Source organism: Excalfactoria chinensis, chromosome 4 (genome assembly GCF_039878825.1).
Source record: "Excalfactoria chinensis isolate bCotChi1 chromosome 4, bCotChi1.hap2, whole genome shotgun sequence".
Classification (NCBI taxonomy): domain Eukaryota; kingdom Metazoa; phylum Chordata; class Aves; order Galliformes; family Phasianidae; genus Excalfactoria; species Excalfactoria chinensis.
Window position 1 is genome coordinate 63,477,226 of NC_092828.1, and position 27,905 is coordinate 63,505,130.

Consider the following 27,905-nt stretch of genomic DNA (forward strand, 5'->3'; position numbering starts at 1 on the left):
CAGCGTGATTTGTTGCTGCTGAAAGACTGCATGTTCAGAGTGGGAGTAATACAGGCATTTTTGATCAATATTTACTAGAAACTACAACAAAGAATTAGTCTCAGTTCTGTATCTTTCCTGAATTAGCTTGTTTGATTTATAGGCTTACATTATATCTATCTGCATATGTAGAAATATATTTCTTTTCAAAATGAAATGTATAAAAGCATATAAAAGGAGAAAATAGTTAAGGAAAATGGATTTTAATGTTTTAATTATGTATTCTTCAAAATAAGTATTAATCTGTTCTCTGATTATATGTCTGATATAATCTGTTATTTGTATGCATGCATATGTATTTCCACAGGCAGTAAGAAGACACTTGTTAGAAAGGATCTGGAAGTGAACAACTTAAATATTTTCAAATTGATGTTATTTGAAACAAATACAGAAGACATGTGTTTCCATGTCCCTGCCAATTGTTGGTAATATTCTAAAAATGAACTGTTTTTAGGGTGTTTGTTACTCAACAATCTAGACAAGTTCTTGTAATGGAAATCCTTTCAAAAAAGTAGCTGTAATGTGTTTCCATTTCCTACATGTATTTAACCACATTGGTTTATTTACTAACAAAGAAATAGCCTGCAGCTATTTCTGCAGCTGTCCAGAATTTCTGCAGCTGTCTCTGGTGTGAAAGCATGAAGGATATTTGGAGACCTATGTTTTTGTTTTTTAACAAAATTCTAACTCCAGACAGTGAGCTATTACTGGATGTGTATGCCTAGAGGAGCACAGCAAAAAAAACCTGAGGTTCCTTTATCATTGCTAGCAAACTGGAAAAAGAATTAATTGCAAAGATGCCTAAGCCTATGCATATATAAAGACAGAAGTTTGCCCACAGAATGAGTTTATTGGATTTACTCTTGTAGTTAGTGATCTGTTACAAGATCATAATCAAATCATGTTCTGTAAACACAAAATAGAATTCAGATACAACATTCCAATTTGTATGCTACTTATTTGATACAGATTAGGTTTTAATGTTCCAATATCCTGATTTATAACTCTTTGTTTGAACTTAAAAGATTAAATTAGGATCAGTGCATGAACTATCTGGATTTGAATCTGGTTTTCTGAATCATCTGGAATAGGCTGCAAATGTTACAATAATTGATAATCACTTTTGCTCATCACTTTTACTACTGTTACCTGGATTTCTAGGATGTTCATGTCACTTCACACAATTTAATAACAGTGAAATTATCATTTGATGGCAGTGATATTGTCTGTTTTATAACTAGTTTGAATTACTAGTTTGAAAGGTACTAATTTAGGATACCAGGATTTATTCACTAGGAACAATAGGTTGGAGGCCAAGAAAAGTGGATAAGATCTCACACCCCTCCTGGTGTGATTGTGCTCTATCTGAAACAGTGTGCACTAATGTCATTTTTAGATTAGTTATCTCAAATATACTGAACATCAAAAAGTGAAGAATTCATTATAGAATGAGACAAATGGGAAGAGGCTGGTTCCAGCCTTCTCAAGCTATTTTTTACTGATGCCCAGTGTGGCTTTAGGCTCATTGCTCATTCCCTGTCTGTACAATGGGAACACTGCAAATTTTATAAGCAATATGACTGCTTCACAATAATTATTGTCAGCTTGTTGAAAATGATGTGTGCATGTGTGTGGCAATTAAACCATTAGGACCTACTGAGGATTATTAATGCAAAAGTGAGATGCTGCTTAGTACATGATACTATTTCATAGTTGCAGTGACATATAAAGGACTGAGAGGTATGCTTTTTTACTACTGTTCTGATGTACAACTTTTACAGAGACTTCGTATGTGGGAGATATGGGAGCCAACATCTGAATGAACAGATGTTCTGATCTCCTAATAAATGTTGTTTGCCTGATTTTTTTTTTTTAATTATTTTTTAATTTATTTTTTTTTTTAAGTTACTTTGTGGCATATTGGATTGTAGTGTTTTCTGATATGTTACCAGTTTAGAGCTTTAAAGATCAAAACCTAATTCTGTTCAGAAATGACATCACTGAAATAGAGAACTGTAAGCAGCAGAATCCAGTTCAGAAGTGTTTCCTTTGAAAAGTTAGGGCTTTGAATGACATAATGGTTGTGCAGGATTCTTAAGTCTTCAGCTAGTCATGATATTAAGAGTGTTTTACCTGCAGTTTTCTTTGTTACAAATGCTGACCAGGAGAGAGTTGGATGGAGTACTTAGTGTTTTTATAAATAAGTAACAGTGGTAACATGTGAAAGTATGCATGAATATAGGTGTTTTGTGAAGATCTATTTTCCTTGGTAAGGAACTTTATGCAACTTTGTTTTACCTTATTGAATATCCTGCTTTTTATGTTGATGGGAATCAGAACCTTTCATTTCAGTGAGCTGTAGAAACAACAGGCCAACCCTCCCCCCATACTTGGTGGGTTTTGTGTTTCTTTTTCTTTTTTTTTTTAAGTGCATGTTTGTAGATAATTGTTAACGATTTTCTAAAATTATTTTTAGCTTTAGATCCAGCTAAAGACCCATGTTTAAAGATGAAGTGTAGTCGTCATAAGGTCTGTGTTGCGCAGGATCAACAAACTGCTGTTTGCATTAGTCACCGAAGGCTTACACACAGGTAAATACTTTAAAACTTAATCCTGTAGACTTTTTCAGTAGTGTTCATGACGGACTGTTAACCATAAGTATACTATGATTAGTTATATAACAACATATAAACAGTGGATTTTAGAAGTAACAATGCATGCATAATTTGATTAAGACTGTTTAATATTTGATTTTTTTAATAGGCTGTTAAGCTAGAGGGCATACGTATTTAAAAAACACAAGCTGATGATCAGCTGCATTTAAGGGAATACCAACTAGTACTTGTACCAGACCAATCTAAAGATTATGACAATGTCCTGCTGCTATACGTTCATCGCTGCGTATATGAAACTAGAGGTCTTTAAAACTGCAAGTTATGTAGTGTAACTTTTTACTTTGTTCTTTTTGGCTTCTTTGTATTTATTTATTTATTTATTTATTTTTCTTGCATTGGGCTTGTTGAATATAATGGAGCAAACATGAAAAGGTTATTCAGAATCAGAATGCAGATTATTTTATTCTTAACTTTTTAATTTATTTTTTACTTCTAAGCAATTCCAGGTCCTCTATTTATGGAGGCCTTAGTGTGGCAAAATATTAATTCATTTCTGTGGCTTTATTTGGGGAAGGCAGTGCATAGGTAGGGGGCATGAAGCCTAGTCTTAGTTGAATAATGAGATTATTGTCTGTCAGGAGTTGGAGTCAGATTGGATTTTTACTTGGAGTTGCTCAATTTGCTGTACTTCATTGTGGGAAGCTTAGCATGGTAGAAAGGATAGAGCTCCACTATACTTCAGTAACATGATTGAAGTCAGGATTTGATAAAGTTTCCTGTTCAGAAGAGGCTGAAAAGAAAAATAGTCTTGTGTAATGTCAAAGGATAATTTCGAGCTTTTTAGAGAGCCAGTACTGTGTAATGAATGATATGAAGATTGTTCTTCCTAGCATCTAGTTACATTTAAATACATCCATTTGTATCTTTTTAAACAAACAGAGTAGTACATAGTGAAAGGAAAAGTTTAAACTATCTAGATCTGCAGATATAGTTAATTAACAAAAACTTATTTGTAGAGGTGTGCTGTTGATATGAAATAATCTCAGGGTACAGCTAGTTTGGTTTAAACTTGGTTTAATAAAACGCTAATTTCAAGTACATGTGAACTTTTGAGAGTATATCAGCATTGATTGTGAGAACGCAATCGTTCAAAATTTCTGAGGCTTCATACAGACTGTTGTAAACAGTGAAAAAATGATATCTTAATTTTATGAATACATGAAATAAGTAAAGACCGAAAGCTTTTCAGATTAGATGAAACTGTATATGATGGTTGAATTAATAAATATATTGACATCTGCCTTCATATCTATATTATTCTTCCCACTGTTCCTGGCACTCATTTTGAAAGATGTCTTAATATCTTTGTAGTACTCAGTCAAAAAAGGAAAAATAGACTCTGGAAACATAGTCTTGTAATATAGATTAAGCAATTCACCACCTACTTGTCCTGAGCCAGTACACGGGTCTACAAAAATAGATATCACCGTTCCCCCAGATTATTGAGCTCAAGGAGAAATAATTTGCTTTGTGCTTTCTTTCTAATGAGGTTTTCTTCATTCAGTCTTTGACCTCTATGTAGTGTAGTAAGATATGAATATCATATTCACAGGTAGTTTTGTCTGCTGGTCTCTCTTCGTCTGTTAATTTCTTTAGCCCAACTTGACATTCCTTCACTAAAACCTATAATTTGCATACTGATTTTCATCATAGCTACCTGTTTTTCCAAGTTCCCAAAGAACCGGTCTACTTAGTTATGTATTTTGGTAAAATATTAAATGAGAAATATCAGCTATCAATTTGTACTATCTACTTGAATCAATTTCTGATCTACCAGCTGTTTGTGGTGGTTGTTATGTGGTTAAGCATTTACAAAATTTCATCTCAACAATTTTCCTTTTTTACTTCCACTGTGTGTTTGTCTTGTGGTGTTCTTCAAAGATTTGATAATTTCAATAATTTCTGATTTATTTTTTTTTTAATTAAAAAGAAAAAAAAAAGGGAAGTGGAGATGTCTTCTGGAAAATAATTGAGACATTTTTTTATGGATTGCTGAGAACTCTTTATAAAGAAATAGCCAATTGGGTGTATTTGGCTATATTTGTTGTGTAGAGTTTTAGAAATTCCACAGATCATTCTCAAGACATCTTCACATGAAAATTAGTTTTAAACATGCAGACTAATGGAGTGGCAAAGGTTATGTTCAAGGGACAGTCTGTAAAGAGGAGACTGCATACCTCCAAGACAAATGAAAGATTTATAAGCACCTTTGGGCCTGAGATGTGCTGGTATAGCAGAATAGATTATTCTGTAAAGTTATCTAGTTGAAACTCTCTGAAATTATAGGGGTGATTTTATATATATATGTATATATATATATATATGGTGTATTGAAAGGCTTTTGTCTGGTAGAGAAGGTTGAACATAACATGGTTTGACGTGACAGTGCATTTATTGCTACAATATCTCTGAGGGAATGAGGCAGTCAGGAAAACCCTGTGCCAGACAAATAAGGCTTACTCTTTTTTTGCTATGGAGTTCTTTTAGGTTTCTTGTTATTTCATTATTATAATGGAATTTATATATGATACTTCTTGTTGTGATGAGTGTTTCATCACACAAGGAGTTTTGGGGGAACTATTTTTAAATCAAGTGCCTATATTTTACTTTAAAAATTGCTCATCTTTATGCATTATGTAATCTTCACTTATATTTCATTCAAATGGGGGGAAGAATACTTAAAACATATTGTTAAATATTTAATAATCACTGTAATGAAATGCCACAAAAATTAAGTATGAATACTACAATTTCATATTTTAATTCATTTGTAATTGAACTTTAATTATTCTTAATGACATATCAAGATGTTAAATATATTATTTATGGTAAGGATGGCAAAAGAAATGATCTTGCCTTTGCCTTAGCAAAAGGGCAAATGTTTGAAGAGAGAATATTTTAAATTAGTGGAATTTTGATATACAAACTGAAATTGAACAGTCTCCACAAAGTTCATAAATATACTTGTTCTCAAATTGCACTTCTGACCTTGCTGCTCATAGCAGTATTTTTCTACAGGCTTTCTTCCTCTACTTTCTTTGTTGTTTATTTGAAGTTGTTACAGAAAAACCTACACATGGCTCTGTAGAAGTCAATTTCCTTAACTGCTATGAGGGGTAGATGTTTTTGTTGAGATGTGATTGCCTTTGTAGGGTTTCAAAACTAACTGCTTAATCTCACTGTCCTTTTCATGGTGCTATGTACCGGACAAGCCTAGGTTTGCTATTCATTCCATGGCAGCAGAGAATGTGGTTTTCTTTCAGTTCTGAGTTACTGCATGTAGGTCATATTTCCATGAACGCAGCAAATCCTCTTCTAGTGAGATTCTACAGTACAGAATGCAAAAACTTTATGTACTCTACTGTAAAGACTGAACCATTCCGGCAAGAAAAAGTCCAAGTGTTGTATTTGATTCATTATAGGAGTAACTTGGAATATCAAAGCTTTAGAAACTGTTAAGGTGTGATTAGAGATGTCAGGTGTTTGCTGATAGCATCTAATTCTATTTGTATGTCTGCTGGTCATAAATGTATTGGAAGTGATATTCTATGCTCCTAGCTGGATACTATGGGGAAAAAAAAGGGAGAATATTTCTAAGGGGAAAACATGCATGGTATATGTTAATACTATTCATTCAAATACTAACATGTGAATTGCTGAGGGAAGGGAATAGCTGCCTGCCCTATAATGCATGATAAGCAAATAATTCAAAATCTGATGTGAAATAGAATTTTTTTTCATTAATTCTTTGAATTGCTGGAGATTGACTTTAACTTCTTCCTTTTTGCCTAAGTGAAGTTTTACCATCCCTTTTTACTTTCATGCTTATCTTTTTGGGTTAAATGATAAGCTTTATGGGAGGGAAAAAATAAACTGTCTGCAATAATGGAATGCTTTGGAATGTACCTCATTCAGTTAGAAATCCAGCTTTTAGAATATCAGAATGCAATATTGCCAATACTGTGAATGTGATGATGAGAATGTTAGTGTTACAAGCAGGATATTCATACTGCTAATAGAAATTTGCTTACTTATTCTGGTTTTCAATTACTTCAATTTAAGGAGATTTAATTATTTGAATCTGCTGTACTGAGAATGGCTGGAAACTATGAGTTAAGCAATGTGACCTTAGGGAAGTTACTTGAATATTCAACCAGAAGAGAGTTGAGCAGGAAATAAAAAGGAATGAGTCACAGTAGGAAGGCATTTAGGTGATAATGGATATTTCAGAATACCTAGAGTAGAATATTGTTCTCTATTTACTCAGAGAAACAGGTGGTAAAGATAAATCCTTAAATCTTCATGTACTTGAGGTTGCCCCATTGAACAAAGAAGGATTTTCTACTGATATTGAAACATACAGGAATGCACAAAGACCTTGGAAAGCTGTTACCTAACATGGCTCGGAAAAGCTGAAAATCTAGTCCAGCAGCACGTGTCATAGCTTTGCTGGTCCTGATAAAAGGTCTGTGAACTTCATCTCGGATTTGAAAAAGACATTTGTAACATGTAACTTTCTTCAAGAAAAAGAATCCTGTGAATCATAGGCTACTGTACTAAACTAAGCAGTGTATGAGTAAAGTTCTAAGCAAAAAAAGTTAGTTGCAGGTAAAGAGCAAGCCTGTGGCTTCAAATTTTACTGAAATTCTTTTGCTGAAATTCTTTTTTGGTACTGACCATCTGTCAAAATGTGTAAGACTAATGAAAGTAAGAAGAGAGGAAACACCCGTTTTCTTCAAATGTTTCTCTGCTTTTATATGTAGTCAATTTACAAGTGAGGTTAATTCACTTGAAACCTAATTAATGCACAGCCTATTCCAAGATTTCACTGCTTAGTACAGGGAAGGGATGATTTGCTCAGTAATATTTAGAAATGCAATTTGTGTAGCTTTGGTAATGCAGAGAATTGCAAGACAGTTTTGGTCCAAAAGTATGTTTCTAGTAATTGAGTGACTTTGATGTGTTGGAACCTTGGTTCCAACTTGGTTGGTTGGTTTATAGTCAAGAGTACTGGCAGTTCACTAGAAATGGATAGTCATAGCAAGTAAGCATTTTAAAAAGGTAAGCCAAAGAATTATAATTGCTCTTCTTGAATTACAGCTCTCCACTAGGCATAATTTAGAGTTGTCTGCAGACTGGACCTCTGTAATATCTGGATCTTGATAGGAGATGAATGGTATAGAGGGCCTGATGATACAGAATTAATTGTTTCAAAAATTAAGGAGAAAGTGATGGGTGCTATTTGAGTCAAACACTTCCCCTAGCGTTACCTCAGAATTCTACAAAGGGAGGTTAGCTTTAGGGGAGATTTTTTTCCCTATTCCCAAGCTTTTGGAAAGTAGGACCTGCATGTAGTGATTATCAGAAGTTTTCTAATATACCTACCTGTTGATGTGGTGCTTTCCACATGCTTTCACTATTAGTGCATATTAAAAGAATATTACTTTATTATAGACTCACAGGAGCCAATGGAGTTAAAAAAAAAAAAAAAGTAAATTATCACTAAATCTAATTTACTAAGTCATGGCAGTTGGACAGTCTGATAATGCTTAATCTTATTACAACTTCCTTTAGGCTTTTGATGTAAATGACATTTCCAAGTGCTGCTTCAGTTCAAGTCCATTATCTTGCCTTGGATTCCTGCCCTCTTACAGTATTTTTGCAGATTACTGGAAATGGGGAAGATGAAAATTCAATCTAACTACTTTTTTATGAGTTGGATCACCGAAGTTCATCTTCCCTGGCTGTGTTCACCTTAATGTTCTAACATGAGGAAAATGTTTTTTCTCGACTTAAAAGTGATGAGTGTTGGGTCCTGAAGCATGAGATTGGTTAACCTTTCCTTATGATGAATGATGTGACAGAAGCCCAGAGTAAATTTCAAGTGCTGCAGAACTGTAACGCTGATTCTGTTGCAAAAGTGGAAGTGGAGCTTCTATTTTCACACTGTGGGGCTGCATGGCTGAAAAGATTCTGTCCCAGTCATAAAAACTGAGCTAGCCCAAGGAGAGATAACAATTTTGTAAGAAGAATGCACATACTTGCAGGCATGCAGATGTGCACAATCATGCATGTGCATGTGTACATGTATATGCATATTAGTAAATCTATACTCACATGCATATTTTTCTTTTTATGTCATATGTTCATATGCATCTCAGAGCATCATGCTTGGGATTTGTTTTATGACGAGTCTTGTTTTACAAATCTGGAGATAACAGTTGTCACAAGTGCTAATTTTTAAAGCAAAATAATTGTTTAAAGGTTAAATTTGGCAGATGAGAATCCATCTTTTTGAAAATACCAGGTGCTCCTGACAATCAATACTTCATTTTTTATATAACAATTGCTGTATTTGAGTCATGTGTAATGACACTGGTATTCTTACCATAGATATTCTCTCTGTAGATGTTTTTTTGTCCCCTCATAAACCTATAAGTGAATTAAATGGTGAAGAGAATATTTATAACATACAGAGCTTCTCTGAAGAAGTAGTAGTTTTTGCTGTTTCATTCATACACGCCCCCAACAGTTCCTATTAGATATGAATTTCAAAAAAGGGGAGGTTTGAGTTTAGTTTTACAAAGTTTGGGATTTTAAAACAACAGCCATAATTCAAATCTGTAGTTGTTTCAAGCAGTTCTGAAAGAGCATGTTAGGACTGATGAGGAAGATACTGATGAGGAGGGTTTTTATTTGTATTTTTTCTAGCTACAACTTGGAACAGTTAGGACTTTCTTAAACTGGAAAAAAATAGAAAATAAAAACACAAAAACAACACAACTTAGACTAAGGAACAGTACAGTCTTGTAGCTGAAGCATTTTTCTATGACTACGAGAAAGGTTTAAAAAAAACCTGAAGCAAAGCAAAGGATTTGCTTTAGGCACGTTGTGCAAAAGCTGCAACACTTTTAGGATGTCATCATTTTACATTATGATGTTGCTGAAGAAAGCCAGCTGGTGTAGTTAAGTCTCTTATTGGAAATTTTAGTCTGATTCATTACTGTGATTTGTGGTTGTACACAGAAACACTTAATCATTCTTATGCTCCAAGCTCTGTTGAATCTATGGAAGGTATTCTGTTTCTTTGCATAATTTGAGTTGCCAGTCTGCCAGCTTGGCAGTGTTTCAAGCTTGTTGCGTTATCTGTGTTTGTTTGCTCAGGAAGTGATGCTGTTCGTAGGATAAATTTACAGTAATGCTTTTGTAATGGGTTAATGAGCAACACCACTTCATTCACACTGCTCATGCTCACATTATGTGGCTTTGATTAGTTCAATAATTGTGCAGCTCTGCCACTGTGATCATACCTACACTCTACGAAGTACTACAAAGGAAATTTTCTTAGCTGTAGGTTAATTAAACTTGCTGAAAAAATAATTTGAACTTTATGTTCTTAAAAAAGAGTTGAAAATATTCGTATTTTGGAGATTTTTCTATGTTCCATCATTTAATTCATTAAAGGAAAAAAAGCTGCTTGGTTGCTAGCTACTTCATTGTTTTGGAACAGAAAATGATGCTCTAACACTGTGCATGACATTTTGCATATGTTGTGAGGGACTTGTATTTCTTCCATTGATTTTGATAGGACTTAAGGATACACAGAGAAAAATAGAACCCTCTAATGTTATTCTCTGTTTATGAGTAACACATCTTACCATGAACAAAAGAAATGCTTGGAGATTTCAAGAATGTACGCTGCCTTACCTATATTTACCACAATAGCATTACTGCTTATTAAGGTTGCTACTCAGCCATGAAGTATTTATGACTTCTTGATCCAAACTTCTAAACTCAAAAATTGTGCTTAAGGACAAACAAAACAGCTTGCTAGAAATGTAAAATAAAATATCTTTTGTGGGAGATCAAAGAAACTTAAAATAATGGAGATGTAGACAGAACTTATTTTCTTTACTCACAGAACACCACTTTCTCAGAACATTCTTCCCTTTCAAAATCTGTGATATGCTTATTTTTAAGGGAAATACTGAGTCTGATTCCAGAGTGATGCAGATGGACTTTAATAAGTGCTGACTCATGTTGTACCTCCTCCTTTAATCTTATTCTGATTCTCAGTAGCCTGTGGGGGCATTGGATAATTGGTCAGAACGATGAGGTTTTCAGTGATCCAGAGTGTCCTACTTTCCACTTTTGCAACAAGATTATAAATTAGGAATTTATTTATTTATTTTTGCTAACATCTTGCTGACAGTCACTGAAGGCACACTCAGCTGAACCACTTCCTAAATGGCAATAAATTAAGACTTTTTTCTTCAAAAGATAGGAATGTGAAATCTGATCTAGAAAAGCATTACTGCTATAAGAGTGTAGAGCTTGCTGCTAATGCAGAGTCCCATTAATCAGAAATGGTTTCTGATTTATTTTTTTTTAATTTTCCTTCACAATATTCCTGAAAACATATCAAGCAGTAAGATTGCCTTTTTTGATAAAAATAGGGTGCTTATAAAAGGTTTTTTCCTTAGATATGAAGTCATGATTTTACTTCATAGCAATAAAATTCACTGTAGATTTTCATGTCAACAAGGAAAGAACTGAAAGTAATAGATGTAAAATCTTTCAACAAATGTTCCTTTATACATATGAAATGGATTCAAGACCTTTTCAATATCCCTTCTTTTACATTTGTCTGTCTAAAGGAAAGCTTGCGCTTTTTTTTTTTTTTTTTTGCATAGTGGTTTATAAAGTAGCAGTCAGTATCAATTATGAGCTAGCTGTAGTAAAATACATTATCAAATGTAAAATGCCTGCAGTGAATATTCTATAATCAATTAGTACCTAATTTGGGATTATTTTATTTTATTTTATTTTTTGTTTTGTCCTTTGATGTTACTACAGTATCTTGCTATAATTAAAAATAATAAAATGGGGATAATTGTGAAGGGTTCTGTGAGAGGTTTGAATATTTTCTTGAGGATTTGGAAGTGAGGTATTCTTATTACTGACTAGCATCTATAATAATGCATTTTACTTTATCTGAAGGTCTTTCTTCATAGGTTGAGTTGCTGCTAAAGTGCTGCTAAGTGTTTGAAATTGAGTAGGGAAAGCTATGTTCAGAGAAGAGAAATCATTCCACTAATTTCCACTTGAGTGAAACAGTACTTCCATGTTTTCCAGTGGCACTACTCCCACCAGAGCAATTAATCATCACTGTGGTTAAAAGAAAAGTATAGATATTAGTGTTGGTAGCTGGAACAGGCCTTTAAGCTGGTGCACAGATGAGATAACTGATTTTTCTGACACGCAGCAACCTCTTCTTGGCAATAAAGAAATGCTAAATTTTGCCTGTGTCTTATGGTCACTTTCTGGCTGCTGTCTGAAAGGAGATGCCTGCTGCATTTGATCAGCATGCTGCACTGTACAGTAGTCTAATTAAAAACTGCAATATACTTGCTTTCTAAAGCCACTTAGATATACAAACAAATCTGTATCTTTTGATATGCTTGAAGCTAGAACAGCACTAAAAATAAAAATTGAACTAAAGAGGGAGAAAGTAACGCTGCTCCCAGAAGTTTTAAGAGAAAACAATTGGGATTTTTTTAAATGACAACAGATGTTTTCCCAAACAAATTATGGAATCATTTCTCTCCCCCACTGCTGTTTGTACTTGTCATCTTTTAATAGATCACTGTTTGCCTTTTGCAGTGTAACCATGACCTCTTACTCACTCTTGCTCCACTATGGCCTTTATACTTGAAAGTTGGATTTGTGATTTTTCTTTTAAAGGAATATATTTGGAAATACGTTTAGCTTTGACAATGAGAGTGAATTTATTGTTTTGCACAGTCGTGCCTTTGGAAGTGAAATCAGATGGATTACTTAGGATACATGTTGTGTTTTGGCATGCATTATACCATGGCCCCACAGTTGGGACACCAGCAAGGGCTAAAGGCAAACAGCAGAACAGAGGAAAAGGTGATGCCTAAGGTATCTTATTTTTTGTCAAAAGCTTAAAACAAATTTCAAAATGTTTAAGGAGTTTTCCAATTTCCAGATGATGCGGAATGAAACATGGCTTGGAAATACAGTCCAAGTTGAAAAAAATGCTAGCATCTTGACTACAGTTCTGTTTCTGCTATTGTAACATAAACCTTTATTATTGCTATTTAATCTGTTATACTATGGTTTTGTTTCTTCCTGAATTTGACCCCTGGACATTTTTCTTTCAGTTTTCTGTAATGTTTTTATCTCATTGAAAATTTCTCTCCTTTGTTTTTATTTATTACTGTGTCCTTTCCTTTAACAGTAATTTGCTTTCACATATAGCATGGATTAATGTTCATGCAGTCACACTTATGTATCTCAAGTAAGATCTGGTATGAAATACTTTACAGAGCCCAGTAGAATGTGTATTGTCCTGTAGGTACCACTTTATTGAACTAACTTGATGATACTAGGGAAGGGAAAAAAGAGTGATGACTGAAGATGCATTCATTCACTAATGCAATAAAAATAAAAGTAAAATAGAAATATTAGCTTTCTTAACAGTAGAAGTGGCTACCAACTTACTTTGTAGAAAGTTTTTTTTTTCTAAGATGTAGTGAGGAATATAATGTCAACATATATAAGCGAATCTCTGTCATCTTAAACAGAATGCGAGACAACATTGCAGTAGTTAATGAAACTTATTTTGGCCATCATAGTGACAATTAGCTTGTCTTTCATATTCTGGTACAGAAATTTCATCACAAGCCTGTTTTTTAATTATTTCTTATGTTCATCTTTAAAATAATGTTTTATCTGTATGTGTGAATTAGCAGACAAGAAAATGTCACACTCCTAATCCATTTCATTTTCTCACCTCAAGCAGCAGCATGTTTAAAACATATCTTCATATATAGGTACCCATAGAAGGAACAGGACGTTATGATGTTACCAGACACCATTTGTAAATTTCAAAATACCATACTGACATTAGGCTGATAGTAAATTGAGAAAAGAGGTGTTGGTATGTGACGCTCCCATCCATCCAGTGAGTACTTGAAAGACTGCAATGTAGTAAGCTGACAATTAGCTAGATCATCTTGGGGAATTCTGCTTTTCATAGGAATGTCATAGCTGTTAATGAGTGCCAGAATATAGAAGTTCAGTTTTTGTGAAGCTCTGATGTGCAGACGTACATTGTACTTGTAGAAACCTGTGAACTGTAAAATAGTTTTTCTTTGCATCTTGCAGCCATTCTTTAACATCTTGTTAACAGCATCATCTGAAAATATCATAGACTTTGGCACAAATGAGTTAATATAATCATGCTAGCAAAACCAGTTCAAATTGATGCTATTTTGTTTTTCATTTAAATACCATAGAGGTACTGAGACCTGTAACACTGAGGGCCATGACATAATGCATTCTCTCTCTGAGTGCATGCTGTATCTTGTAGTTTATAACTACAGGCTTGATATTTTGATATTTTTGAAATTATTTTAGGAAGATGAAACATTTTGGCAGTAGAATTCAGTACAAGTAATGCTTGTGCAGGAATTACCAAGACAGCTGGTTCATTTCAAGCTCTATTGCACCTCAGCACCAGGCAGCAAATAATATATGTATAGAGGCTTAGTTCTGTTTATTACATGATTTTCTTGTTCAGCAGAATTACTTTTGATTTAAACTAGAATGAGAGTAGAATCAAGTTCAAAGGTGTTTAATTAGAAGAGGTGTCCAGGATAGGTAGAATTATTTAACAGAGAATTTGAAATATAACAGGTTAATCTAAAAAAACGTTACTGCTGCTTAAGTGAAACAGGTCTGATATTTCTTGGGGTGGGAGATCAAGTAATTAAAACTGCTAGGTGAAGTAGTAGAGTTGTCAAGTAGCGGGAGCAGCATCAGCCTGGCAGTGGAACACAGTGATGAATGGAGTTAAGTACCATAAAATTAGAACCAAAGAATGGTTAGGAGCAAAAAATGGAAAGGAAAAAAAAAAAAAAAAAAAAAAAAAAAAGATTGCTTTAAAGCTGTGTTTCAGAGCAAAGAATTTCCAATAAAAGAAATGGTTGGCAGTACTGTGTGCTGTAAAGATTCTAAAGAAATCCCAATCCACTCATACAATCAAGGGATATCCAGACCTAAACATGACTGTTCTGGATTTCTTCTTTAGAAAAGTTGCTTTTTTACTCCTCACAGACATAATGGAACTGCTAAAAACTGTCTAGAGAGTGAGGTGCTTCCTAAGGTGTCTCCTTGCATTTTGCAGTTTGCCCAGAATGGTAGTTACATACACATCATACAAAAATCACAGAAACGCAGAATTGTAGGGGTTAGAAAATAAGATACTGAGCTTAAAATTAACACCACTGCTGTAGGTGGTGTTAGAAAAGGAATTTCACAAAAATTGTACCCTCTTAAAGTGGATTATTGTCTTTCCTCTGTGTCTCAGTTGATGTGAGAGAAGAAATGACAATGACATAAATGACACAGGCTGACACGCCTGAAGGCTGTGCGGCCATTCAGAGAGACCTGGACAGACTGGAGAGCTGGGCAGTAAGAAACCGGATGAGGTTTAACATAAGCAAGTGTAGAGTCTTGCATCTCGGTAGAAATAATTGCATACACCAGTACAGGTTGGGGGAAGACCTGCTGGAGAGGAGCTCTGCTGAGAGGGACCTGGGCGTCCTGGTGGACGACAGGTTGGCCATGAGCCAGCAGTGTGCCCTTGTAGCCAAAAAGGCCAATGGCATTCTGGGGTGCATTAAAAAGAGCGTAGCCAGCAGGTCAAGGGAGGTGATCCTCCCCCTCTACTCTGCCCTGGTGAGGCCTCATCTGGAATACTGTGTCCAGTTCTGGGCTCCCCAGTACAAAAAAGACAGGGATCTCTTGGAAAGAGTCCAGCGGAGGGCCACAAAGATGGTGAAGGGCCTGGACCATCTCCCCTACGAGGAGAGACTTAGGGAACTGGGTCTGTTTAGCCTTGAGAAAAGAAGGCTGAGAGGGGACTTGATCCAGGTTTATAAATACCTGAGGTGTGGGAGCTATAGTGGCGAGGCTGGTCTCTTTTCAGTAGTGCGTGGGGACAGGACTAGGGGCAATGGGCTGAAACTCCAGCATAGGAAGTTCCGCACGAATGTGCGCAAGAACTTCTTTACAGTGAGGGTGACGGAGCACTGGAACAGGCTGCCCAGGGAGGTGGTGGAGTCTCCTTCTCTGGAGATATTCAAGACTCGCCTGGATGCCTACCTGTGCGACGTGGTGTAGGGAGCCTGCTTTGGCAGGGGGGTTGGACTCGATGATCTCTAGAGGTCCCTTCCAACCCCTATAATTCTGTGATTCTGTGATTCTGTGATTCTGTGAAATATCATTAATATACATTAACAAGAGAGGAGATACGGAAACAACTGTAGAGAATGCAGTGGAAATACATTTTAAATTCAGATCTAAGAGACTCTAATGGAACCTGCTGATTTTTGGATAATTCCAAAAGTCAATTTGTGCTTTCCCCATTTTCTGTTGATGTGCAGTGAATCAGTTTGCCAGTGAAACTAATAAAATATGTTCCATATTATCTTCATGGAGAAAGAGGAAAAAAAAGAAAGGCAACTGAGGATTTTTTTTGGTAGCTTCTGGCAACAGAACAGAAACAGAAGGCTCAAACAGTGTGCATCTTTTAGTAGCAGACATTATACATTTGTTTTCATTTATTTTCCACTTTAGTGACATGTTTTTGTTAGTTAAATATTGAATGTGATAGAAAATAGTAAGCTTCTACTTGATTATAAATCAGTGACCTGTCATTTATGCTGGGTAACCAGAGATAGTGTATTCTGCTCTTAATCTCAGAAATTGTCACTAGCTGTGCACTCATAATTCAAGGGCATGGAACTTGAACAGATTTACACTGTATGTGTGTCCATGTGCATGCATCTCAAAATACATATTAATATAAACATTGACAAATACGTTTCAAATTGTAAAGATAAGAAAGAAACATGCTGTATCAGACAGAAGTAAACTGCCACGTTGGACAGTGCTGAAAAACTACTTAAGTTTGTAGCATGACACTGGGATCTGAAATGCTAATGCCAGGTACGTCACTGGACAAGTTAAGGATTTATGAGTATTAGTAAAAATGAAAAGTAATGATTTTGAGTGTTGTTGCAGTAATGTGGTCATGTTGAAATGACCCAGTAAGTACCTGGTTGTTTCAGAGCTCCTATTTGACAGAAAGATGAATTTATGGAAGCATGGGACTGGTGTAATGATCTTGTTATATATCTAAATATTGCTTATATATTATAATAATATATAGCTAATATATATGCTGTATAATATATATGCTTATATATTATAATAATATATAGCTAATATATATGCTATATATGTTGCTTATATTGCTTGGGTTGCTTGTGACTTTAAAGACTGCTGACTAGTGGGGGAATGCAGTAATCTTGAATTAAGTATAAAGCAGTGCCATTAGAATATCCACAAATCAGGCAAAATATTGAGAACTGGCATTCAGTAAAGAACTACAAGAATAGCTGAATGTTTAAAAACATATCTTACCATGAAAAGCAGGGAAGCATCATTTGTATTTGTTTACCATGGCAAAGAGGTAGGTAGGCTTCATAGTCACTGTTTGGAAATTTATTTAGAGAGATACTTTCAGCAGGCTTGCCAAAGTAACATTAAGATTTAGCATAGGAATCTAAATTGGATAGCGTAAGGGTAAAGGGTACATTCTTCCAGCTTTTTAATATGTGCTTCCTAATATGTTTTGCAAAACCTTTCTTTGTTATAAAACAAGTGATGATGGAAATGATATCAGTTCAGTCAGATATGGGAGTAGTCTTCTGTAAGTAGTGTCATATCTTTTTTCTGTACTTGCTTTGAACAAGACATGCTGTCAGTTCTATCAATACATTTTTATATGTGATGTGATGCATGCATACTTTAACCATGAAATCTGAATTAAACAGTGCCACATGATTGTTTTTCTAGCTAGCAGTTCAATAGGTATTCGATGTAAGTTTTCTTCCAGACAGATGTAAATGTATGTAGTTCAAATACTGTATGAACAGCACGTGTTGATACCATCAAAACCAGAAAAAATGTTTGATGTGTAATTGTACCCGCTTATGTATGTTGTGCTGAAACTAATAGGGTTAGATTTTAATTTGTTAAGATTTCTAAATTTTGTAATCGAAAAGAACACAACTGCAAATGATCTTATTTAACTTTCACACTCGTGTCTCGTTCCTGTACCTAGGACTCACAGTATTGTGGGAAGGTATGGCTAACCATGCTGACATGTAATGGCCATTATTCCTGAACTATATTTGCTCTTTTAAAATGAAAATTAAAACAGCAACAATAAAACCCACCACACTTATACCATTTATCTACCTGGACCGCAGTCTACTTCAGACTGGAAAATATTAGTCTGACTTTCTAGAGAGCTGTAGTACTTTACGTATCCTGGGTTGTGCCAGAATATATTTGGTTTCATCCTGTCCTGACAAATAAATTTGCATTTGATAAATTTAAGAGTACTCTAAACAGCTAGGGCTGATGTTGTAAAGCAATGAATAACAAAGAGATGAATTAGTAAATCTAAAAGAAGGTTAGAGTATTTGCATTGAAGTATATTACTGTTCTGTGTTTACTATTTTATTTTCTTGCTGACTACTCTGTCAGAATACTGTATAGCACTCAACACTTAGTCATCTGGTTTTTTTCCTTTCAGAACTGAGTTTTGTATAGATTTTGGGTAAGATTATAGGATTTGTCTTATTCCAGGGGCTTAGAGCAGACAATTTCCCTCTCAGTAGACGCTTCTAGGCATTATTTTAACATTATTTTGAAGTTTAAGTTAGCAACGTGATCAGTATGTTTGAGCATGCAATATATGATAAAAGCACATCAATGTTTGTAGAGATAGTGGAGAGCTTTTTAGTCTACTAATCCTTCATATATGTGGGGAAAAAAGTAAATTCCATAAAAATCGGTGAAGACTCATAGGAATATCTTAATTTGTTGTAATATCTTATTAAGATCACCTAGTCAAATGAGATGTATGTGACATACTTGCATGTTGACACTTGACAAACTGATTAGTTTACAAAGAGGAATGAGTCTTTAAAAAAACCAAACAAAAAACAGATGTTTCTAGAGAAAATGAACGAATACCAAAAAAATGAAAAGCGGTCAAGCTGTGCATTATTTGTACTCCTGGACTACATCAATCACAATGCAGAAGTAATATTTCCTTACTTATATTTTGTATTTGCTATTCAGGTGAAAAAAAAAAAAAAAAAAAAAGACATGTTTTTCTGAAATTGTTCACTATCTCAGATGTTTTCTACTTATGAGCCTATCAAATGAGTTGAATATTAGTGAAGTATATGAAGTATGCAAATAAACTTTTTGATACTCAAGAGCCTTAGGCTGCCTTCTGATGATAGAGTTCAAGCAATTGAAGCTGGTGATGTCTGATGATGATAAAGGGAGTAAATGGACATCCTTTCATACATTAATGGGATTCTTATAAATAGACTTTTCTTCCTTCTTTTGTGCTTCATTTACAAGCAGACACTGATGATCCATGTGAGGGAGGAGAGTTTGGAACATGGTCAGCAAGAATGAGACTTGCACTTAGAAGGCAATGAGAAAGATAGATTGCATGATAATTTCTGAGTGTTAGGAGCGGACTGAGATGGTAAAGATCAGCTTTGCGGCAGTCAAAAAAAAGTTGTGCTAATAGGTACAGTTCTGTGATATGCTGTGATCAAGGTCTACATTTAATACTTCTAATTTACCATCAGATGTCTTAATAATCTTTAGAAATCCTTCTCTAGTTGCTATAGAAATTTGGTATTCTGAACTGCAGTTGTAACATGTGAAGTCTAACACAAAAAATAACTGTTACTTGCTGGCAGTCAACAGTTTTCATAATGAAATTCAATGAGAAAATTATTTCATCTGCTCTTTAAAACTTAGTTTCCATGCAACTGTTACATATTCATTATGTGATGTCTTTGTTCAATGAGAACTCTTTGACTGTTATACTGTAGAAATGGTGCAATAAGAAATTTGTATGTGATCACAGAATGGCTTGCGTTGGAAAAGACCTCAAAGATCATTTGGTTCTAACACAGCTGCCATGGGCAGAGACACCTTCCATTGCATCAGGTTGCATAGGATCCCTTCCAGCCAGGCCTTGATCACCTCCAGGCATGTGATGTCCACAGCTTCTCTGGGCAGTCTGTTGCAGTTCTTCACCATTCTCAGAGTGAAGAATTTCCTCCCAGTGTCTAACCTTAGAATCTTGTTTTAGTTTAAAAGCCTCTCCCTTTTTATATCATGCACTCCCTGATAAAGAGTCTCCCCCCATCTTTTCTGTAGGCTCTGCTGTGGGTGCTTGGAAAGCCACAGTGAGGTCTCTCCAGAGCCTTCTCTTCTTCAGACTGAACTACCTGAACTCTCTCATCTTCTCTTTGTAGGAGAGGTGCTCTAGCCCTCTGGTAACCCTCATGGCTCTCCTCTGGACCCACTCTAGCAGGTTCATTACCTTCTTGAGATTAGGGCCCAAGAGCTGAATGTAGAGTGGAATAGAGGCCCTGCTTCCTTTGATGTTTTGATGTTATCATCTTGGAAATCAGCTTATCTGCCAACTTTTTGTGTGTGTGTGTAATATAGTATTTGCTAAATAATGATCTGGGATAAGATTTATTGTTGTGGCCTCTAGATGGCAGAATGGTTTGGACATACTGTCAATCCTACAATGTCAATTGGATGCCTGAATAGAAAATGGCTTTTAGAGAAATAAGATCCTTTGCTGTAAAAAAAAGGGAGAAAAAAAAAGAGAGAATCTGATGTTAAGAAAACAAAGTTAATAGACTTACAGAAATGACTAACTCTTTTGTTCCAAAAGTTTTATTTTTGTTGTTGTTTCCATTTTTGTGGTTTAAGGAATAGACTTCAGCATTTGAGAATGGGCTTGTACAGAGCTATGTAGTTACGGTTAAATTCTGTAGTTTAATATATTTAAATGGTATGCTCTTTGTAAGCAGACTTTTTAGGATTGCATGTTGCTGTAATGAAGTTGTGGTTCCTACTTTGCTCAGTTATCGAGAATTTGCAGCAGTAGGTTTTTAATAACTAGTATTTTGTACTATCATGTCATACATAACTGCAGTGTTCCATAGATGCAAATTTGTCACTTGTAGGAAATGAGAACTGTTAAACCTGAGGAACTGGCTTTCAGAAAAACATTCTTTTTGTAGTTTAAATGTGTGTGTCCTGCATATTTTATCACCTGAAGTGAGAAGTAAGATTATTGCTTTACATCCTCTCAACTGTGTGTGAAGTCTGTAACTGTTTGGCATCAATACTGTTATTGCAGTGCTTATGGTACTTAAGTGGGAAGTTGAAAGAAGTGAGGGATGTAACCAAACAACATCAAAAGAACTGTAAAAATATTTATATATTCTATATATAAACCGATACATAGTTTAACTGTTGACTAATGATGGTGTTTTATACAGTGTAAAAATACATGCTAATCAGTGCCCGGACGTGTAAATTACAAGTGGGAAAGTTGGGGAGATTCTAAGAGAAACTTCTAGAGTACTATCTGTAAATAGAATCTTTGTGTGCTTCAATGTCTGAAAACATATTTTTTTTTTCCACCAAAAATGCCATGAAAAAAGCTTCTAAGCTTCTGGTATTTTGGTAGTTTACATAATAATGTATAACACACTACTCCTAGAAATGCATGTGTTGTTTGAATTAAAAGAAGTAAGAAGGTTGGTGCAAAATTGTTAATTCAGGTGTCCGTATATTAAAATTTCTTTTACTTCTTATACAGCTACAGATAAAATAATGAAAACTCATTTCTGTGTTGCTGTGCATTCCGTGCTTTTCCATCTCATTAAAATGCTGTAGTAGCTAACTTCAGACAGTCAAAGTGGCACAGATAGATAGAGGGCAAATTTCAGCCGTGTTACTTATAACTATTTTTAAAAAATACACAGTAATTGTTTTAAGCTTTTAATTTTCTTTATACGAGGGCTGCTCCAAAAGGAATGCCTCCTATTTCATTATATTGGGTCACGACACTAGAGGCAGATATTGGTGGTCTGGCAGTTAAAGTTAAGCTCTTCCATTACATTTTGTTGCTGTGTGACAGATGGCATCTGATGTGAAAGTGCTTCTGAAGCAAAGGTGTATCACTGAATTCCTCCATGCAGAAAAAAATGACACCCATTGACATTCACTGGCACTCGATAAATGTTGATGGAGATTAAACAGTGGATGTGAGCACCGTGAGTTGTGTGTTTCAGCAGTGTGACAGTGATGTGAAAGACAAGCCATGTTCCAGACTGCCAAGCACAGCTGTGACACCATGAAATGAAGAGGAACTTGATCAGCTTGTCCACAAAAATCAGCAGATTATGATCGATCAGGATACTGTGTACAGAGCTGCACATTGGCTTCAATGCATTGCGAACGATGATGGCAGTGCTGGTATATTGCAGAGTTTGTGCCAGATGGGTCCCACAGATGTTGACACAGTAACAGAAAGAAGTCTCTGTGCAAGTTTGTTAGTACTTACTGAACCAGTGGGAGGCTGAAGGTGACAGTTTCTGGATCACATAATTATTAGTGATGAGATGTGGTGCCACTATTGTGGGCTGGAGTCAAAATGGCAGTCCATGAAGTAGCAACATGTGAATTCCCCATTGATGAGAAGGTTCAAGATGCTGATCTCAGCTGGTAAAGTGATGCGCACTGTCACAGAAAAGGCATGATCCTTCTGGATTTCCTGGAACACAGATAAAGCATCAACTCTTATCAGTACACCAAGATGCTGGCTATGCCGAAGGCTAGAACTTGCGGGGTCTCTACAGAGAAGACAACAGTGTTTCTCTTGAAACACAATAGCATCTTGCTCTATATCAGTCTAAAGACCATGGAGCACACTGCCAGTCCTGGCTGGGCTGTCTGATCACACCCAGAGGATAGTCCAGATTTGGCACCTTCAGACTTCTGTCCAGACCAGTGAAAGATGGACTGAAAAGGCAACATTTTCCTGGCAGCAATGCTGGTGCAGGTTTTTATGAGCACAGCGTGCAGGCTCTTGTCCACTACTGGCAAAAATGCATAGCTAATCATGTCGGCTATGTTGAAAAATAGTGTTTTGTAGCTGTGAATTTGCTCTATCAAATAGTTGTAGTTTCCATGGAAACAAATAGAGGGCATTACTTTTGGAGTGACCTACATAGATATTTAGAATAAAATGACTTCTTTGCTTTGCAAAAGTATGCAGAATAGTGCTGAAAATAATGAAACTATATTACAAGGCATGAGGAGAACAGTGTTGGTAACACATTGATGTTTTAGTTGTTGCTGAGCAGGTGCTGCACAGAGCTAAGGATATTTCAGCCAGTACAGGGTTGGAGGTACACAGAGAGCTGGGAGGGGACAGAACAACACCTGATTGAAGCTGGACAAAGGAGTATTCCATACCATATAGCATTGTGTGGTATGATAAAAACTGGGGGTGTTGGCTGGGACCACTGCTGCTGCATCAGACCATCTGGGCATCAGTTGGTGGGTGACAAGCAATTGTGTCATGCAGCACTTATTTTCTATATTGTTTTATCATTATTTTCCCTTCCTTTTATGTCCTATGAAACAGTCTTTATCTTAGCCCGTGAGTTTTACTTGTTTCCCAGTTCTCTTCTTTGTCCCTCTGCGGGGAATGCATGAACATCTGTGTGGTGCTGAGCTGCCTGCAGCTCATCACACCATATCATCTTGGTTTCTTTTGTCACTTGAGAGAAACACTGAAAGCTGCAGTTTTCTTTTTAGATGCTTCCACATGAAAAAAGAATTTTGAAAGAAATCTAGTCATCTCTAACAAAAACAAATTAGATTTGGCAAAGCAAATGCTTTTTCTAATTATGTTAATCTGACACAGCCTGATTGTTTCTCCCAAAGGCCACAGCAAAACATAATCAAACAGTCTCTAAATCAGAGTAATTCTAAGAATATCTAAGAAATTAAAATATAGCTATCAGAGGAAACTTGCAAGAGTTCCTTGAAACATTAGTTCTTTGCTAACCCAAATTTGTATCTATCAGTCTGAATTTGAAGACCTGTATATGAAGATTCTCAAACCTAACTTTTGACTATCAGGTTCATTCAAGTGAATTGGACACTAATTCATTTTATATGCTGTTAAAAAAGTCACGTTACAAAAGAGTTAGTAGCTTGCAGCTAAATATTCAGAGTTATTTTAAGCATTCTTGAAGTAGTTGGAGGCGTGATCACTGTATATACAGAAAGGTAAGTTTATGTATGCAAACAGGGACATAGGCTTCAGTAATTGAGCAGATTGACTAATTATGTTTCGAGACATGCAGTTGCATATTCAGTATAAAAGCACTGCGCAATTTGGTGTATGCAAATTAATGTAATCACAAGTGTTGCTGGTGAATTAAAACCCATAGATTGAATATAATCGTTCAGGTGTCAGCAGTGTCAGAGGGGACAGAACTTCTGTATTTAGTACTAGTTATGTTATTGCTAGAGAGATCCCCAAATGCTTTTTCAGGAAATCAAGAAGTACAAAACCTCTGAGTGAAAGAAATTGTCTTGTATATGGCTTGTTATTTTTATTTTGGCAACAGACTGACACGGACAAGAAGTTTTTTAGTGACTGAAGTGGAATAGCAAAATTAATGGCAGAATTTTAGTAACTTCAAGTTGTGATGATGTGGATGTTCTTGCTTATAAAATGCAAAAAAAAACAAAAACAAAAACAAAACCCAAGAAATACATGGAAGAAAGAAGAGTGTTTTCTTACAGTGTCGTAAATGATCTGTTTACTGATTATTTTCCTCTAACATTTTAAATATAAAAAAGTATTGCTTCAAATGCACAGTTAAGTTTTAACTTAATTTTTTTATGTTGTCATGCAGCTGTATCCTTATATCATGGTCATGCAACAGTGCTTTATAATTCAGGCCAATTTTTTATCATTATAGTCATTTCTTAATTATTTCCATGTAAGTAATTTGTATGTATGGTCATTGCCTAGCTGGGGGGAAAAAAACCCACACAAAAGAAAACACATGTAAAAGCACTAACAAATGATCAAAAGAAACAAACTTGATAGAATTAAATAAGGCAGAAATGAAATGTTAGGATATGTAAGTTTAAGTCAATGCTAATGGATTTTATGAAGCACGTGTCTGAATACTATAACTGGTATTCAAAGTATTTTTACTGACTTTCCTTATTTCCTTGCCAGGACATCAACTGATAGTCTGGTAACTGAGCAGCTATAATATAGAATCTTTTTTCTTACTAAAGCTTCTGAACATACGTCTTTCTAAGCATTTGCATGACTCGGAATCTCTGGACCAATATGATGCATTGTTTATTTATCATTAAATCATTTATCCTGTGTTTGGAAAACAGAAATATTTCTGTTTTATAGAAAAGTTATGCTAGTTACATGGAAACTAAGATCTTGAGAGTGATTTGCTGAAAGTCTCAGGGGAACTGTTTGTAGAAGAGGAAACTTGACTTTCCAGCCTTGAATGAATGGCCTGGTATAGCTTGCATTTAAAAGCTTAAATCTGAGGCTGATTGAGAGAAGGTGATCTTTCTGACTATGGTGTTCTCACCACTCTGGTTGTCTTCACAGACCTGTGATTTGTTTTCTCTGCTTGTTCCAGTGTCCAGCACTGTTGTGATCCTTTCTGAGACATCATACTTATTCCTTTAGATGATTTTAATCATCCCTTTTCCTTGGTTTGGGCATGCCTTCCTCCCACCCCATTCCCATCTTTCCACTGACGGTATAGATGTAATAGTGAGGACACATATGCTAAAAATTTGTAATCTCTACTAGTCTTGAGAAAGCGTACATAACAGCAGCCTCTGTGTAGCTCAGGAGCCCTGCTTTAAATTTCTGTTTTCTATATGAAAATTCTTTCTGTTGATGTCTGGAATTTTTGCAATTGATTTATGCCGTGTTTTACTGTGTTTGTGTTTTTCTGTTCATCTGCGACTCAGATAAACAGAAATAACAGTGGGTTTATAGCTCCCTAATCCTGTCAGTAATCTCAGGCTTCTGAGACACTTCTGAAAATTTGTAATTTATATCATTAGGCTGGAGCTCACATGGATCCTTTGAAAAAGTCAAGTGAGAGAAGCCACGGTAATAAGAGATTATTGCCACATATTATATATAACCAAAAGTACTGTTCACATGTACCTTCCTTTAATTGAAATGAAATGGTGTGCATTTAGCCTTCAAACAATGCAATCCAGCAGAACGAATTTTTAGTTATTATTAGTTAGTGATAAATCTTTTGAGTTCTCTCGCTTTCTTGTACTTTCCTTACAGATATTTTACCACTCATTATGCTATATATAATTGAATCAGCTCGGACTATAGTCACTACATCATGTGAATGTAAACATGTATATGTAAATTACATTATCTTTTTCTTCTTAAAGACTATGTTTACTGACATAATTAAGGATAGCATAAAAACATGAGCATTCCCAACAAATAACAATTTGTTTTTAATCCTCACCAGTTTACCATCAAGCATGTACTTTCTTACATTTACTCTGCACATCATAAAAACAGAGGACAAGTTGTATTTTTTCCTCAATTCATTTCATTTTATGACTCTTGACAAGTTCTTCTCAAGAGGTAGTTTATGACTAATTAGTGGAACAATTGTTGATGATCTGTAGGTGAACTAATCTGAAAGAGTTCTGCTCCATTAAAGATTTGAATTTTTTGAGAGTGAACATTTAACTGCTTTGTTGTATCCTGGTAAGTTATTGCTGAATTTTAAGCATAATCATTTTTAGAATTTTGACCAAGATACCAAGCAGGAAACACACTGAAAATAATTATTCTATTTTCTTCTTATATGGAAGCCACTAGTATATAAAGCATATAGTGGGTCAGGCTGCAAATTAGGCAGCTTTCACAAAACAACTGCTTCAGGATAGAGTGGTTTTTATATGCTTTCACAGGTGCAAAAAGCAAATGGAAACATCATGAAATAACAATTAGCTCAGAGAAACCAGAAGAAAACATTGTTCTTGGAGAGTGGCCATATGATACGAGCTACTGAAGGCTAGGAGAATATGTTGAGGAAGTGTCAAAACTTGGTTCATATTTCAGTCTTTAATCTCACCAGTATAGCTTTTTGTCTGTGTTAAAATCTGGTTTTGTACGTTTGCATATGGATGGATGCATCCATGCAAGCTTATATATACAAACGCATGCATTTTGAATCTGTGTTCCAGCAAGCTGCCTCTGTTTATTGCTGTCCTCTACACTTGGTGGTAGAGTCTAAATTCTGAGAAGTGCAATCTGTGAAAGACAGCTGTTAAAGTAAGCTAAGCAGTACAATAAAAGAACCACTTACCAGTTTCTATTGAATTTCTTACAGTAACATTTAATAATATTTTAATTTTAGCTCTTTAAACTCTAGATATAATAGTAGTTCTCTTCACACTATTTAATAAGAAAAAAATAAGCAAAAACAACACAAGTCAGGTATCTTCCACTAATCAGTAAATGTAACAATCATCAAAGCATCATCTTAATTACCTTGTTCTAGGAAGATATCTTAGAAATTACGTGCATGTATCAAGTGTAGCTACAGTGAGTATGGTATGATAGCAAACTAGCACGTAGCAAAGAGTAAAGACTGCCAGCACTTGACTTAATGGCTGAAATAATGTGTGGCTTACTATTTGTAAAGGCTCATTAAAATACCCTGATTATGTTCTGTTTTTACTACTGCTTATCAGAATTACATACTTTTTGTTTACTTACAGTATGAAAGAGGCTGGTTTAGGCCATAAACAGTGGAGGGGTGGTCCCATTTCATCAAACTGCAAGCAGTGTCCAGTAGTTTATACCAATCCTGTTTGTGGATCAGATGGTCACACATATTCTTCTCAGGTAAGAATTAAATACAGAACTGAATTATACTTTCAATGTTCACTTCCATTCCAGCTCTTGGAAAGTAAAATACTGTATAGTTACACAAATCTACATTTATTTGTTTTAACTGAAATATATTCCTGACTGCAACCTATAGCAACACTAGCACGTCTTAAGACAAAAAATCAAAATGGTGGCAAATCCCAAACAGCGCAGAACAGCAGTACTAAAAGAAGTGCAATGCAGCA

At 35.3% G+C, this 27,905-nt stretch overlaps 1 protein-coding gene across 3 annotated transcripts in view; it reads left to right on the forward strand.

Annotated features, from left to right (window-relative positions):
• SPOCK3 (SPARC (osteonectin), cwcv and kazal like domains proteoglycan 3) overlaps positions 1-27,905 on the forward strand; it is a 155,346-nt gene that overhangs the window by 62,489 nt on the left and 64,952 nt on the right. For 2 of the 3 annotated variants that reach the window (XM_072334260.1, XM_072334261.1), the window contains 2 exons: positions 2,516-2,630; positions 27,549-27,675. The exons of the other annotated variant lie outside the window; for it this stretch is intronic. In XM_072334260.1, coding sequence (XP_072190361.1) covers positions 2,516-2,630; positions 27,549-27,675 — 242 coding nt within the window. The remainder of the gene's footprint in view (positions 1-2,515; positions 2,631-27,548; positions 27,676-27,905) is intronic. 3 annotated transcript variants of the gene reach the window in all.